This window comes from Plutella xylostella, chromosome 4, assembly GCF_932276165.1.
Source record: "Plutella xylostella chromosome 4, ilPluXylo3.1, whole genome shotgun sequence".
Classification (NCBI taxonomy): Eukaryota; Metazoa; Arthropoda; class Insecta; order Lepidoptera; family Plutellidae; genus Plutella; species Plutella xylostella.
Window position 1 is genome coordinate 11,935,502 of NC_063984.1, and position 13,102 is coordinate 11,948,603.

Below are 13,102 nucleotides of genomic sequence, written 5' to 3' on the forward strand. Positions count from 1 at the left end.
CTGTCAGTCTGAAGTAAAAAAGGATTTGTTGGCGAATTTTTGTGTTTGTGTACAAATCTAATGAATTCATAATAAAATACACCTCTAACCATCACAATGTCTTTAGCTTTACTTCTAGAAAAGTACGATGTGTCTACAGACGAAGGATTACAAAAAGCTCTCCATGAAATTGAAAAAGAGGAAGTAAGTACTTACACCGAAGGTTTTTTCATGTTTGTTTACCATTTTCATCTACTACTGGTGCGAATTAACTTTGCACCTGGCCAGCAAGAACCAGGGGTCACACCGGGTACGCCAAAGCTAGTTAATATGATCTCTGGTTTTTGTAAGTCAGGTGCACAGTTAATTCGCGCGAGTAGTATGTATGTATGTTAACCCCTTACCTGTGTGGTGCAGTTGGAGGTAGACGAGGCGCTGTCGGACGTGCTGGGCCGGTCGGCGTCGCTGGAGGGGCACCTGCGCGCGGCCAGCCAGGCCTACAGCCGGCTGGGCGCCGTGCGCGCGGACGCGGAGGCCGCCGCCGGCATGGTGGACCGCACCGCCGCGCTCGCCAGGGATGTTAGCGCTAAAGTTAGACAGCTTGATTTGGCCAGGGTGAGTTCACAGTCAACCTATACTGATTGCGGCTTCTAGGATTGTTCTAAACTTTCAAGTATTCCCTTAATGAATTGAAACCCTAATTTGTAAACAATCTTGGTAGTAGTTAAACTACATTAAACACGATTACTAGCAGGTCATTAATAAAAAAAACTGAAATTGTGAACCCAATTATAAATGAATAGCTCAGAAACTACTAACAAACATTCTTATTACGTTATATCCAGTCACGAGTAGCGGAGTGCCAGAGGAGGGTGCATGACCTGATTGACTTGCAACTGTGCAGCGCCGGAGTGGAGGCTGCCATCAAGGCACATGATTATGAAACTGGTAAGATATTATATTTATATATTTTTGATGATATCAATCCCACGAAAAACATGTATTATAAGAATGTTTATTACAAAACCAGTTTACCAACAAGTGGCTATGGTGGTATGCAAAATGCATTGAATAAATGGTAAAAGAGGATTTGAAGTACATCCTTACTTCAATAAGTATACCAATAGCAACCAAACAACATAGTGCACATCTGACTAAGGTACTCTAAGGCTCTAAGGCAACCTCAAGTGTATTGCTCATCAAGTTATATGGTTGCCGGTGGTATTACCTTCTCCTTCATCTGTATACACAGTGGACTTTTGTACTCACTCTATCTCCCTCTCTCTACCACAGGTGCGGCGCACGTGTCCCGTTTCCTCAGCATGGACCCTGGGTCGGTGGAGGCGGCGCGCGCGCGTGGTGCCCCGGACCCCAGGCTTGCTATGACCGCCGCTGCCAACACGCTCCGCGACTGTCTGGTTAAGAAGTATGTTTGTAATACTGTTTGTAGTGTTTAGGCTGATGGTATTGCCACTGCCACTCTTCCATAAGGAGGTCTTTTGACTATGATGGGGGTTTAGCTTGCTGTTCATATCTATGTACAAATAGCCTGCCATAATCACATTCATAATGTCTAAATCCCGCCATGCTAAACAAACCTTCTAAGAACCCATCATAAACAAAACCATAGATAATGCTATAAATGCTTTTAACCCCTTTTCCCATTTTACACCCTTGACCTGATGACTCAATCCCCTCCCCCGACAGGTTCGCGGAGGCGGCGCGCGCGGAGGACGACGCGGCGGTGGAGCGGCTGTTCCGGCTGTTCCCGCAGATTGGACAGCCGCAGGAGGGGGTTGACCTGCTCGCTAACTATCTGGCCACTCAGGTATGATGCTGATTATGTTAACTATCTTTATGGCTCCTCCTCAGCTTTATGGTAGCCTGGTACCTCTGGTACTTGGACTGTGTTTGGCTTATATACCTATCCCCATTTATACCAAACCAAATAAGAGGAGTATTGTAATTCTATTCTCAAGTGATTGACGGGCGTAATGGAAGTTGTTGTCACTATTTTAGAAGTGTAAATGCGACTTTGTACGTCGTTGCAACATTGAAGCGAGTGTAGCGCTATATAGCGACTTTCATGCGAGAAACCAAATTCGCTTTTATAATTTTTCGACCAATTTAAATACTCCCGCTAGTGTTTACATTCTGCATCGCCATTTATATTTCAAACTTGTGCTAACTATGTCAAAATTTATCATGTCATGGTTCAACAATTTAAAAGTTATCTTACCCTTCCATTCCCTTTCAGGTGGACACAATAATCCGTCGCGTGTCCATAGTCTCAGACCCTACTTCAGACGCGGCGGTGTTCGCGGACGCGCTGACCCGCGTGCTGGAGGCCGGCGGCGCCGCCGTGGAGCGGGCGAGAACCTCTATAGCCTCCTGCGCGCCTGGTAGCTTGCCGCGCGCTGTTAAACCTATACAGCCTATTGTGAGTCGTAAATCACTTTAGAACGTCGTAGGTAATCTGTACCTTCCTGTCCCGAATGGAAAATGGAAACTCTCGATTTCACAAAGGGTTGCCCTCGGCTACCACGATAGTCGACTCCTCCAAATTACCCACGATGCTTTCTTACGAGTTACTTATTCTGAATAAGAATTACGTTTATGTTATGAATTATGTACAAATTACAGGGACTAGCCTAAAATCTAAAACGCATTAGCTGTTGTGGCTACATCTAGAATACTGAAAAGCAGCAACTGCTCATAACTCAAAACAAAAAACAATTTCTGCAAACCCATAACCGCAAACATTACACTCCCAGATCTGCGCCGGCGCACGTCGCATCTTCACGGCCATGCGGTCGGCGCGGCAGCTGGGCCCCGCCCCCGACCCGCGCCGCCTGCCGCACCCCCCCGAGCCCCGCGCCGCCGAGCCCGTGCTGGCCGAGCTAGCGCTGTCGCACTCTAGGATACGACTGTACTTTGCGTTCTTGCGGAGGAAGACTGAGGTTAGTGGTCATTATATATGTTCTTTTGTCAAGTTCATGTACATTTTATTCTTGCCCAGGGGCCGCTGCTACACGGGTTCGTTATCGACGTTAATAAACTCTTTTTATGCACTTTCTAACAATCACCGCGCTATATTTATGGCGAATTGTGATATAGTTACATTATTCTACGTCGATAACCCGTGTAGCTCCAGCTGTTCCTCTTAACTAAACTGTTGGTGTTCGGAACCCTATTAGATGTGACGTAGCTAGGAGGCCTCCGCAAATGCAGAGAATGTCGGCAATGTCTTTCCATTGCTTCTATTTATTTAACCATTGATCGAGCCAATAACAATAAATAAGAGTGTTCACATTTACCATGTATATGTATGTATATCTGTTTGTCTATATTATTTGCCTAAGCAACTCTTAAATGCAAAGATCTATTCGTTGAGGCATGACTCTAATCATAAAATACAACACACATTACACTCTGCCCAACAGAGCGACGCGGCGCCGCTAGACGAGGCGGGGCGCGCGGCGGCGCTGGCGGCCGCGGAGCAGCTGATCGCCGGCTGCGACCTCGTGCGCACCGCGCAGGACCTCCTGGCTCACTATCTGGCGCTGGAGCGGTAATACACATACAGATGTTTTATGCGTTTCAGTATACTTTGGAAGTGGCGTACATCGTAATGCAAAGATGCGGAATTTTAGACTTTTTTTTCGAACTGATGTAAGTACCTACATCGGAATCATAAATTTTATAAATCACAAACAGTGGAATTTCGTACTTCGAAATTCAGTAGCTCCCTTAACTTCTGCTTAGTATGCCTAGATTCCGTGTAAATTATAGCAGTAAGCCTGGTGGTTGCAAAAGCTAACATGGGCTCTCTGTGGGTCCAGGAATAGATAATCTCGTTTCGGTAATAGATGGTCAAGACTGTGAATAGTTGATTGCATGCTCCCTTCGTACACTCCATCGTGATTACAGCACTGTATAGTAAATTTTACTTCTGTATGATTGCAGGTATTTCCTGGAGGAGAGCGTGGCCAAGGCACTGAAGATGGCGACGCCGCAGCCGGGCGCCACCGCCTCCAGCCTGGTCGACGACGTGTTCTACATCGCAAGGAAAGTTATTCGGTAAGTTCATTCTTAAACAAGAAAGACGCCATAATTTTCATGGGTCTGTGGCCCCGCGATGAGCTGTTTCCTATTCGTTAGCTACTTGTTATTTCCGGGTCGCAAAACAAAAGTTGCTGCTAGAGGGACAGAAATCATTTTTATGCATCGTAATACGTGTACATTCTTGCCGAAGGTTAACTTAAAACTGCTCCTGTGGCTGCTCCGCAATGTGCGTAATCATTGTAGTCACACTTGGTACACGATTTACATCTTGTAGTATATTGACATGCATGTGGGTAGATTGTATAGGTGGTGGAATCAGTTGGGAATAAACGGTCATCAAGCACACACACGTCTTCTCATTATTCACCGATACTATATTGGCTAACGAGGATAAATTAAGTGTTTTAGTGTTATTATTAACGTTAAAATCAGTGCGTGTACACGTATCACTAAAATAAATCATGTCCGTGGGAAAAATCGGCGAGTTTAATGTATCAGTGGGAAATTGGACCTTATACGTAGAACGCCTAGAAATGTTTTACAAAGTAAATGAGGTTAAAGACGAAATGTGGTTACCTACATTAATTGCAGTCATCGGGGACGAAGCTTACGAATTACTCAGCAATTTGGTGAGCCCTAAGAAGCCGGCAACAATGACCTATAATGAGGTAGTTAGCATCTTTCAAAACCACCTGCAACCGAAACCCTCAGAGATGGCCGAACGCTATCGGTTCCGACAGCGGAGACAGCAATTAGAAGAAACGGTAGCCCAGTATATGACGGAGTTGAAAAAACTGTCAAAATATTGTGAGTTTGGTGCGAATTTAGAAGATAACCTCCGTGACCAATTCGTGTGCGGTTTACGGAGTGACGTTATTAGGCAGAGACTGTTCGCGGAGGAAAAACTGACCTACACAACGGCTATCAAATTGTCAATCAGCCTGGAGGCGGCGGAACGGGATGCGGCGGCAGTGGAGCACGTGGAGCAGCGTAGCGACGGCGGCGGCGGCGGCAGGGCGGCGGCGGGGGCGCCCGTGCTGTCCCTAGCCCCCGCGGGGGCGCGCGCCTCACACGGTCGCGGGCGCACCGCGCCGACCTCGGGATCGGCTACTGGACAACGGCCGGGAACACAGGCGCCATGCACAGCATGCGGGGCGAATACACACAGCTGGGCTCGCTGCAGATTCAAGAATTTTATCTGCAGCAAATGTAAACAGCGGGGACATCTTCGCCGGCAGTGTCCCAACCCAGGGGCAGGCCCGTATCGCCGCGATGGCAGGGGCATCCACCACGTGGACACGCGCCTAGACCAGGCGGCACCGCCGCGGGACGAGGAGTCGGAGGACAGCTTGTCCGAGCTGGAGGAGGACCTTCACCAACTTAGCTTGAACGGCTACAGACCGGTGAGCATTACTGTATCGGTAGGTAACGTGGACTTACTAATGGAGGTAGATAGATACGGGATCGGCAGTGTCATGTATTAGTAAGGTCACATATGACCAGTACTTTAGTGCATATGAAATCGAAGAATTAGAACTTGTATTAAAATCATACGATGGCACAAAAATTAAACCACTAGGTATAATTAAACCTATAGTTGGTTATGGTCGATTAAATAGGAAATTAGAACTTTTTGTTATTGAGGGTGGTACGACTTCGTTACTCGGCCGACATTGGTTAACAGAATTAGGAATCCAGATACCTGTATTACGTAACAATAACTCATTACATAAAATGCAACCACTTCCTAAGAACAATGTCAACATAACGAATAATAAAGGTAACGAATTAACATGTTTACTCGACAGGTATAAAGGGCTATTCAGCGGTGGACTGGGAAGGTACAGCAGGGGCAAGGCGCGGCTCCGTGTCCGCGAGGGCAGCGTGCCCGTGTTCTGCCGCGCGCGCCCTCTGCCGTACGCCCTGCGCGAGCGCGTGGAGGCGGAGCTGGACGGCATGCTGCGGGAGGGGATCATTGAGCCTGTGGAGACGGCGGACTGGGCCACGCCGCTCGTGCCGGTACCTAAGGCCGATGGAGGAATACGCATATGTGCGGACTATAAGGTAACCCTAAATCCTGTCTTGCTGATCGATAAATACCCATTACCTAAAGTTGAGGACTTATTCGTAGGATTAAGTGGGGCTAACTATTTTTCAAAAATCGATCTCTCACAAGCGTACAACCAGATTGAACTCGAGGACCCAGAAAATTTAACAGTCATTAATACGCATAAAGGTTTGTTTAAATATAAACGGCTAGTTTACGGGTTGTCGTCGAGTCCGGGCATTTTTCAACGGATAATGGCGTCATTGTTGAAGGACATCCCAAATGTACAAGTCTTTTTGGATGATATTATTCTAGCTAGTCAGGATATTAAAACACATTTGTTATTAATTGAGGAAGTATTTAAAAAACTACAAGACGCGGGCTTGAAATTAAAAGAAAATAAATGTTTCTTTATGCTAAACGAAGTTAAGTACTTAGGCTATATAATTTCTAAAGATGGTATTAAAGTAGACCCGGAAAAAGTAGACGCGGTGGTCAAAATCGCGAGTCCGACCAATATCTCTCAATTAAGGTCATTTATTGGATTGGTAAATTTCTATGCACGATTTGTGCCAAATATAAGCACGGTTTTGTCACCACTATATAAATTACTTAAAAAGGGAATTCGGTGGAACTGGAACACCGAATGTGAATTATCATTTAACAAGATTAAAGCCATTTTATGCAGTACGGAGGTTCTCGCTCATTACGATCCAACAAAAAAATTAATATTAACCTGTGACGCGAGTCCAGTAGGTATTGGCGGGGTATTGACCCAAGTAGGAGCGGACGGCTGTGAGCGACCGGTCTCATACATATCGCGCACCTTATCACCCGCGGAGCAAAACTATTCGCAAATAGACCGTGAGGCACTGGCAATAGTGTTCTCTTTGCAAAAATTCCACCAATATGTTTACGGCCGGAGATTTGTTTTACGCACGGATCACAAACCGCTCGTGAGTATTTTCGGGCCTAAGAAAGGCATTCCAATGATGGCCGCGAGTAGATTGCAGCGGTGGTCAGTTATAGTGGCGGCGTACAGTTACGATATTGAGTACATAAACACTACAAACAATGGGGCGGATAGTTTATCACGGTTACCGATTGCAGCAAAAGCTAAAGATATATTGAAATATCCGGAGCAGAGTTATTTACATTATGTAAACAATAGTATGCTACTCGACTATCAAGAGATAAAAAAACAAACGAGCCGTGACCCGTTACTTAGTAGAATATTGGGCTATATTCGAGACGGGTGGCCCGAGCACAACGAAATTAGGTCATTACAACCTTATTTTAACAGAAAGACTGAGTTATACGAAGAATTAGGGTGTATAATGTGGGGTCACCGTATTGTTATACCTACTAATTGTACTGAAAAAGTGTTGAATGACTTACATGAATGTCATATGGGCATTGTAAAAACAAAGGCGATAGCCCGTAGCTACGTCTGGTGGGCGGGCATTGACGAGGCGGTGGAGGCAATGTGCCGCGGCTGTGCCGTGTGCGCCGCCGAGGCGGACGCGCCGCCGCGCCGGCCGCCGGCGCCCTGGCCGTATCCAAACCAGCCATGGGCCAGGATACATGCAGATTTCCTTGGTCCCATCGACGGGAAATTGTATTTAGTAGTAGTAGATGCTCGAACAAAATGGTTGGAGGTATTTAATATACCGAGTACTAGTGCCCATCACGTAATCAGTAAATTTAGCGAGTTATTTGGACGATGGGGCGTAGCAAAACAGTTGGTGACAGACAATGGGCCACCCTTCACAAGCAAAGAAGTTTCAGGTTATCTGAACAGAAATGGAGTACAACATTTGTTTTCAGCCCCTTACCATCCCGCCTCAAACGGAGCGGCAGAAAATGCAGTCCGAACCGTTAAAAGAGTAATAAAAAAAGCTAGGCGACAAAATCATAATTTAGAACTAGCTATTCAAACCTTTCTGCTATATTACCGTAATACGCCACACTGTACGACGGGGGAAAGCCCAGCCTCTCTAATGCTTGGTCGCCCTCTGCGAACCAAGTTTGATCTGCTGAGGCCTGACTGCACCGCGAGGGTACAGGCCGCGCAGCAACGCCAAGTCACAGCACGGGGCGGCGCAGCGCGCCAGCTGCCCGACGGAGCGCCCGTGTGGCTGCGCCAGTATCAGGGGACGGACCGCTGGGCACCTGGCTCCGTCACTGAACGAGTAGGCACAACAGACTATACAGTGGTAGATGTTTCGGGACGTAGGCATCATAGGCATATCGATCAGCTAAGACAGCGACATAGGAGTTCCTTAGTTAATCCTTCCACGCCGATTACGGGACAGCCAGGGGACGAGGCCACTCAGGTGGAGGAGTGGGTGTCCCCTCCGACGTCTCCGCAGGTCGATGATCACCTTGTACGCAGGGAAACCGAGGCCTCAACAGCCGAGGCCGCGCCAGCCACAGTGTCAGCGGTGGATGAAAGAGACCGGGGTCCGCCATCTCCTGCTGTGCCTTGCCGAAAAAACCCAGTCAGACAATGCAGGTTACAAAACCCACCAGAATATAAAACATAATTTAGTTATTTTTGTTATTAATTAGTTGTAAAACTAGATTATTATGATTATTTTTACTTTTGTTCGAGTAAGCCATTAAAGGCTAAGTTCTTCTTTCTATTTCGATGTATAAGTTAAGTAATGTACCTACTTGCATATAAGCTTGTTGTTATGCTAGTACTTACCTTAAGTAATTCAAGTTGACAGTAGGTATTGATAACGACATTAAACACATAATACTGTAGTTGTTTAAGTTTAATTACGTTTGGCCATCATTCATGCTCAATAATTATATTAAATAATAAGTTATAACAACAATTACCGTACCAATTATGTAAACTTCAATAAAATTGAAAGCATAAATATACCTACTTGATGTAAGAATTGTAGATAAGTGATTTAAAAAAAAATATATGTATACCTAACTATTTTTTTGTACATTGTTAAAGAATTACTAAATAAAAAGGGTGTTAAAGCACAGTTAATAAATAAGGGGGGAAAATGATTAAGGGGAAGATATTGTAGTATATTGACATGCATGTGGGTAGATTGTATAGGTGGTGGAATCAGTTGGGAATAAACGGTCATCAAGCACACACACGTCTTCTCATTATTCACCGATACTATACATCTTACCTATCTATCACCGTCCGCCCACAGCCGCAGCCTATCAACAGGCAGCGTGGACGGCGCGTGCGCAGTGCTCAACGACGTGGCGTCCCTACTGGAGCACAGCGTGGCGGCGGCGCTGCGGGGCTGGCTGCGCGCGCCCCCCGAGCCCCTCCCCCTGCCCCCGCCCTCCGGCGCCGGCCCGGACCTAGTGGGGCTGCTGGCGCAGAGGCTGAATAGGGACGTGGATGCGCAGAGGACGCTGTTCCTGGTGAGTTGTTCATGTCGGGGTCACCATTTTAAGGTTTATTAGAGCGGTAATACATTTCGAACTGATATTATATTCCAACGAAACGACCTATAAATAATGTATAAAGAACATTACAATTAGCTATAGAACCGGGTGAAACGGCGTAATTTGCCTGGGCGTAATACATCTCAATTGGTAATTTATAAATCTAGAGTGACTGAAATTTAAACCAGGGTTTTCAAATTTTACCTTGCAAATTATCTTCATTTCGCACAGGTTTCACGTTAACATTATGTACGTCTAGTATTTCCAAATTAACCCTCACCATTCTACCAGGTGCACATGAACGAGGCGGAGTCTGGCGCGGAGTGGTCGGAGCGCCTCGCGGCGGAAGCCTGCGCGGAGGCCGAGCCCTTATTCCGGAGCCCCGGCGAGCGAGAGAAGCTACAGTCTTGTGCCACGGGGCTGGCCACGGCGGCGGCGGCGTTCAGGGCCGCCCATGAATTAGCCTTGGAGGGGATTAAAGCGGGACTGAAGCCGAGGTTGCACGCCTGGGCGGACTTCATTGTGAATCCTGATGTTGATCCTGGTATGTGGATTAAGTTTGTGTAGTGTGAAATGAAAGAAAGAAAGAAAGAAAAAGATTTTATTTGGTGCTGCACAAATACACCGAAAAATACAACAAAACAAAAACATATACAACAAAACATCAGATACAATTTGAATATAAAATTAATAAAACCAAAAAAGATAATAAAAAAAAAACATAAAAATAAAAACTAAACTAAATTCCTAAAAATAAAAATAACTTAAATATTGGCCAGCCTGTGTAGATGGTGCATCAGCGCAGCGCCAAAAAGGCCCCGAGCTCAGCAATTGCTGCAAGTACATAATGTACCTGCAGCGCTGATTTTCAGCAGGGACCCTTTATGTGACTCACGGAAACTACAAATCGAGACTTTACCTAATATAAAATTCATGTAATAAATAAGAAACAGTCATTAAGTAACGAATACTATACATAGGTACCTACATAGACAATATAACATAATACAATACAAGTATAATAATACATAATACAATACAATAAATACAATATAAGTCATATTCAAGTGCTGAAATTTTAAATAGATTTTTGCATATTCAGCAGGTAACCTTTAAGTTGGCACTTAAAGGTATTTATGTACCTACCATGTAGCCTTTTTAAAGGAGGGGGGAGGTCATTCCAGCACTTGGACGCCGCATATCTGAAACTGCCTCGAAAGGCGGCTGATCGATGCGGTGGCACGGACAAGCGGACCTTATACTTGTATGAATCGAACGACCATTGCAGTTTTTCATACAAGTATTTTGGGGTCTCACGCTTGACCACACCAAACAACAACGTTGCAAGGTGCAATCGTCTTCGTGCCGCCATTTTGAGCAGATTAGCATTGTTCAGATATGGCGTCACGTGCGTCCTGGGGGGGATACGGAAGCAGAAGCGCGCACACGCATTCTGAACTCTCTGCACCAGCCGTTCAGATCTACCGAGGAGGCACCCACCGTAGACCACGTCGCACTAGTTCAGTAAATGAGCCTCTTCGAATGTACCTATCACCTGTTCCTCATATGTATACCTCATAGACTGTGTCTCACAAAAGATAGACTCTCTTGTTTGTGACCGACACGATAAGAAGATTGATCTTGTGATTTTTAAGCTAGAGTCTCACTTTAGACACCCTTTTCGACGCCTTATGGTCGTATGGACCCAAATTCACGTGAAAAATAAATTTCCATTTGTTTTTGGCCCTTCAAAACTCCTGAAAAACAAAAGGAAGTCCATTCATTTTCGGTGGCTGAAAGAGAAGGGGAGATAGATCTCGCTTTCTCTTTCTCCCTAACGTTCTACCCCGTTCCAGACGAGATGGAGGACGACGCGGACGCGTTACCCGCCGCGCTGGAGGCCCTCGCCGCCGCCGCGCGCAGCCAGCTGTCCCCGCGGGCGCTGGGGGCGCTGCTGCACGCCGCCGCCGCCGAGCTGGCCGCCGCCGCCGAGCTGCTGCTGCTGCGGAGACACTACACGCAGGTATTTGACGACTCGTCAGCCTGTATGCTTAGCACGGGGTGCAAGACGCAGATGACAAGACAAAAGTTTTCGCAATTTGAGTGAGTGCGACACAAAACTATTTTTACGGTCAACTATTTCACGTTTACTCAAGTGCGGCTTGTGACGCAAGTTAGGTATGCTGTAATTCTACTGCTGGGCTGGGCATGCTGTAATTCTCTCAAAGATAGACACAACACTTTACTACGACTTTCTTCATCCAGCCACCACCAGCAATTATTGACACTCCTACTATTGGCAGTGGCAGTCGGCGAGCTGTCGTTTATTAATTACATCATAACTTTTAATATAGTGTTACAAATATAACTCCGAACCTCAGAATAATAACAGGAAGCAATCGTATTTACACCGCGACGACGTACTCTGTGGTCGGCAGATAAGCCATGGCGGGAAACGTCAAAAAGGAGATGTCAATGTCATTGTCAAGGAAGGAGGGAGTTGATTTGAATATGGAGTCGTGTTCTTGTATTTTCTGATTTAATTTGTTTGTTATTGATATAAATCCTCATGTTTTCAAGTTGTATTAATGATTTATGGTAAAACGAACCTATTTCACAAATGAGTTTACTTTTTGTGTCACCTTTTCCTTCTGGTTTTAACATCAGAAGTTGGATTCTTTCCACGCGCTATTTTCCGCTTCTGCCTATGTTTTTCATACAATACAAGTTAAATCAGAAAAATACAGAAATATTGGTATTCTGCACACTTTATTTTATAAATTTTCTGTCCCCTAGGCGGTGAGTTTATGAGTTCTTGTTGTATAAAGCCGGTACGTAAGTACATTGGTGTTGTGAAAAGAAGTAACAGGTAGTTTGACATTATTCCTGTAAGTATGTTCTTGGCACTATTTATCGTGGTAAGATTTGAATTAGGAAGTGATTGCATCACGCCACTGTTGCCCGTGCTCACAGCATTATGCATTATGTTGCTACCAGTTTCAGTTATTTCAATAGTTCAGATATCAATTAACATTTATTTTGAAATTATTTTATATGAAAGCAAAGATGAATTCAACAGTTGAGCAACAATATTTGAATACACAAACTAGATGGAGTGTCAGTGCAAAAGAAATGTCAATAAAAAAAAAATAACATCCCACTTCTACCGCTGAGCTCTTATTTTGAATAAGTTTAGTTTGTGACTTTGCTATCTCAGAGGTGTAGTAGGTTAAAATTAAAACGGTTTGACAGTAAACAAAATGCAGAAAACTTTGCTTTTGTATGTATGTGGCACACCATCTGTATATTGTTAATCTAAGGTTGAGATGGTAAGTGACAGTGTGAAAGGATAATAATTTTGCCATCAGCTTGAGTAGTTTCTTACATGTAGCACCAACCATCACTCCATGTCATTGTAAGTACTTATTGCTTCTTATGTTTCCTAACCTAACCTATGAAAGCAGTTGAGATTGGTTCTGACCCTCATGCATAGGTGTGTGAGACCCTATTAAAGGAGTGGCCGAATGGTATGATAGGAATGGTTTAATTTTATTACAGGAGTGGCCGAACTGAAGTAAATGA

General features: G+C 45.1%; 2 protein-coding genes and 1 long non-coding RNA gene across 3 annotated transcripts in view; all 3 read left to right on the forward strand.

Annotated features, from left to right (window-relative positions):
- LOC105395818 (conserved oligomeric Golgi complex subunit 4) overlaps positions 1-13,102 on the forward strand; it is a 25,339-nt gene continuing 12,237 nt past the window's right edge. The window contains exons 1-12 of the mRNA XM_048630406.1: positions 1-183; positions 397-594; positions 825-927; positions 1,273-1,405; positions 1,687-1,807; positions 2,237-2,419; positions 2,754-2,939; positions 3,423-3,550; positions 3,946-4,059; positions 9,277-9,496; positions 9,812-10,064; positions 11,377-11,543. Of these exons, the coding sequence (XP_048486363.1) occupies positions 97-183; positions 397-594; positions 825-927; positions 1,273-1,405; positions 1,687-1,807; positions 2,237-2,419; positions 2,754-2,939; positions 3,423-3,550; positions 3,946-4,059; positions 9,277-9,496; positions 9,812-10,064; positions 11,377-11,543 (1,893 nt within the window). The 5' untranslated portion in view covers positions 1-96. The remainder of the gene's footprint in view (positions 184-396; positions 595-824; positions 928-1,272; positions 1,406-1,686; positions 1,808-2,236; positions 2,420-2,753; positions 2,940-3,422; positions 3,551-3,945; positions 4,060-9,276; positions 9,497-9,811; positions 10,065-11,376; positions 11,544-13,102) is intronic.
- Positions 4,351-6,487, forward strand: LOC119693083. Its single transcript, XM_038115411.2, has 2 exons — positions 4,351-5,447; positions 5,853-6,487. The coding sequence occupies exons 1-2, from the start codon at positions 4,506-4,508 to the stop codon at positions 5,856-5,858; spliced, it is 948 nt and encodes a 315-aa protein (XP_037971339.2). The 5' UTR covers positions 4,351-4,505; the 3' UTR covers positions 5,859-6,487.
- Positions 11,870-13,102, forward strand: part of LOC125490629 — a 12,089-nt gene continuing 10,856 nt past the window's right edge. Inside the window, exon 1 of the long non-coding RNA XR_007267798.1 lies at positions 11,870-12,351. This is a non-coding gene — a long non-coding RNA (uncharacterized LOC125490629). The remainder of the gene's footprint in view (positions 12,352-13,102) is intronic.

Excerpts from the sequence above, each read along its gene's own strand:
- LOC119693083 (XM_038115411.2), top strand. The coding sequence starts at position 4,506 with ATGTCCGTGGGAAAAATCGGCGAGTTTAATGTATCAGTGGGAAATTGG.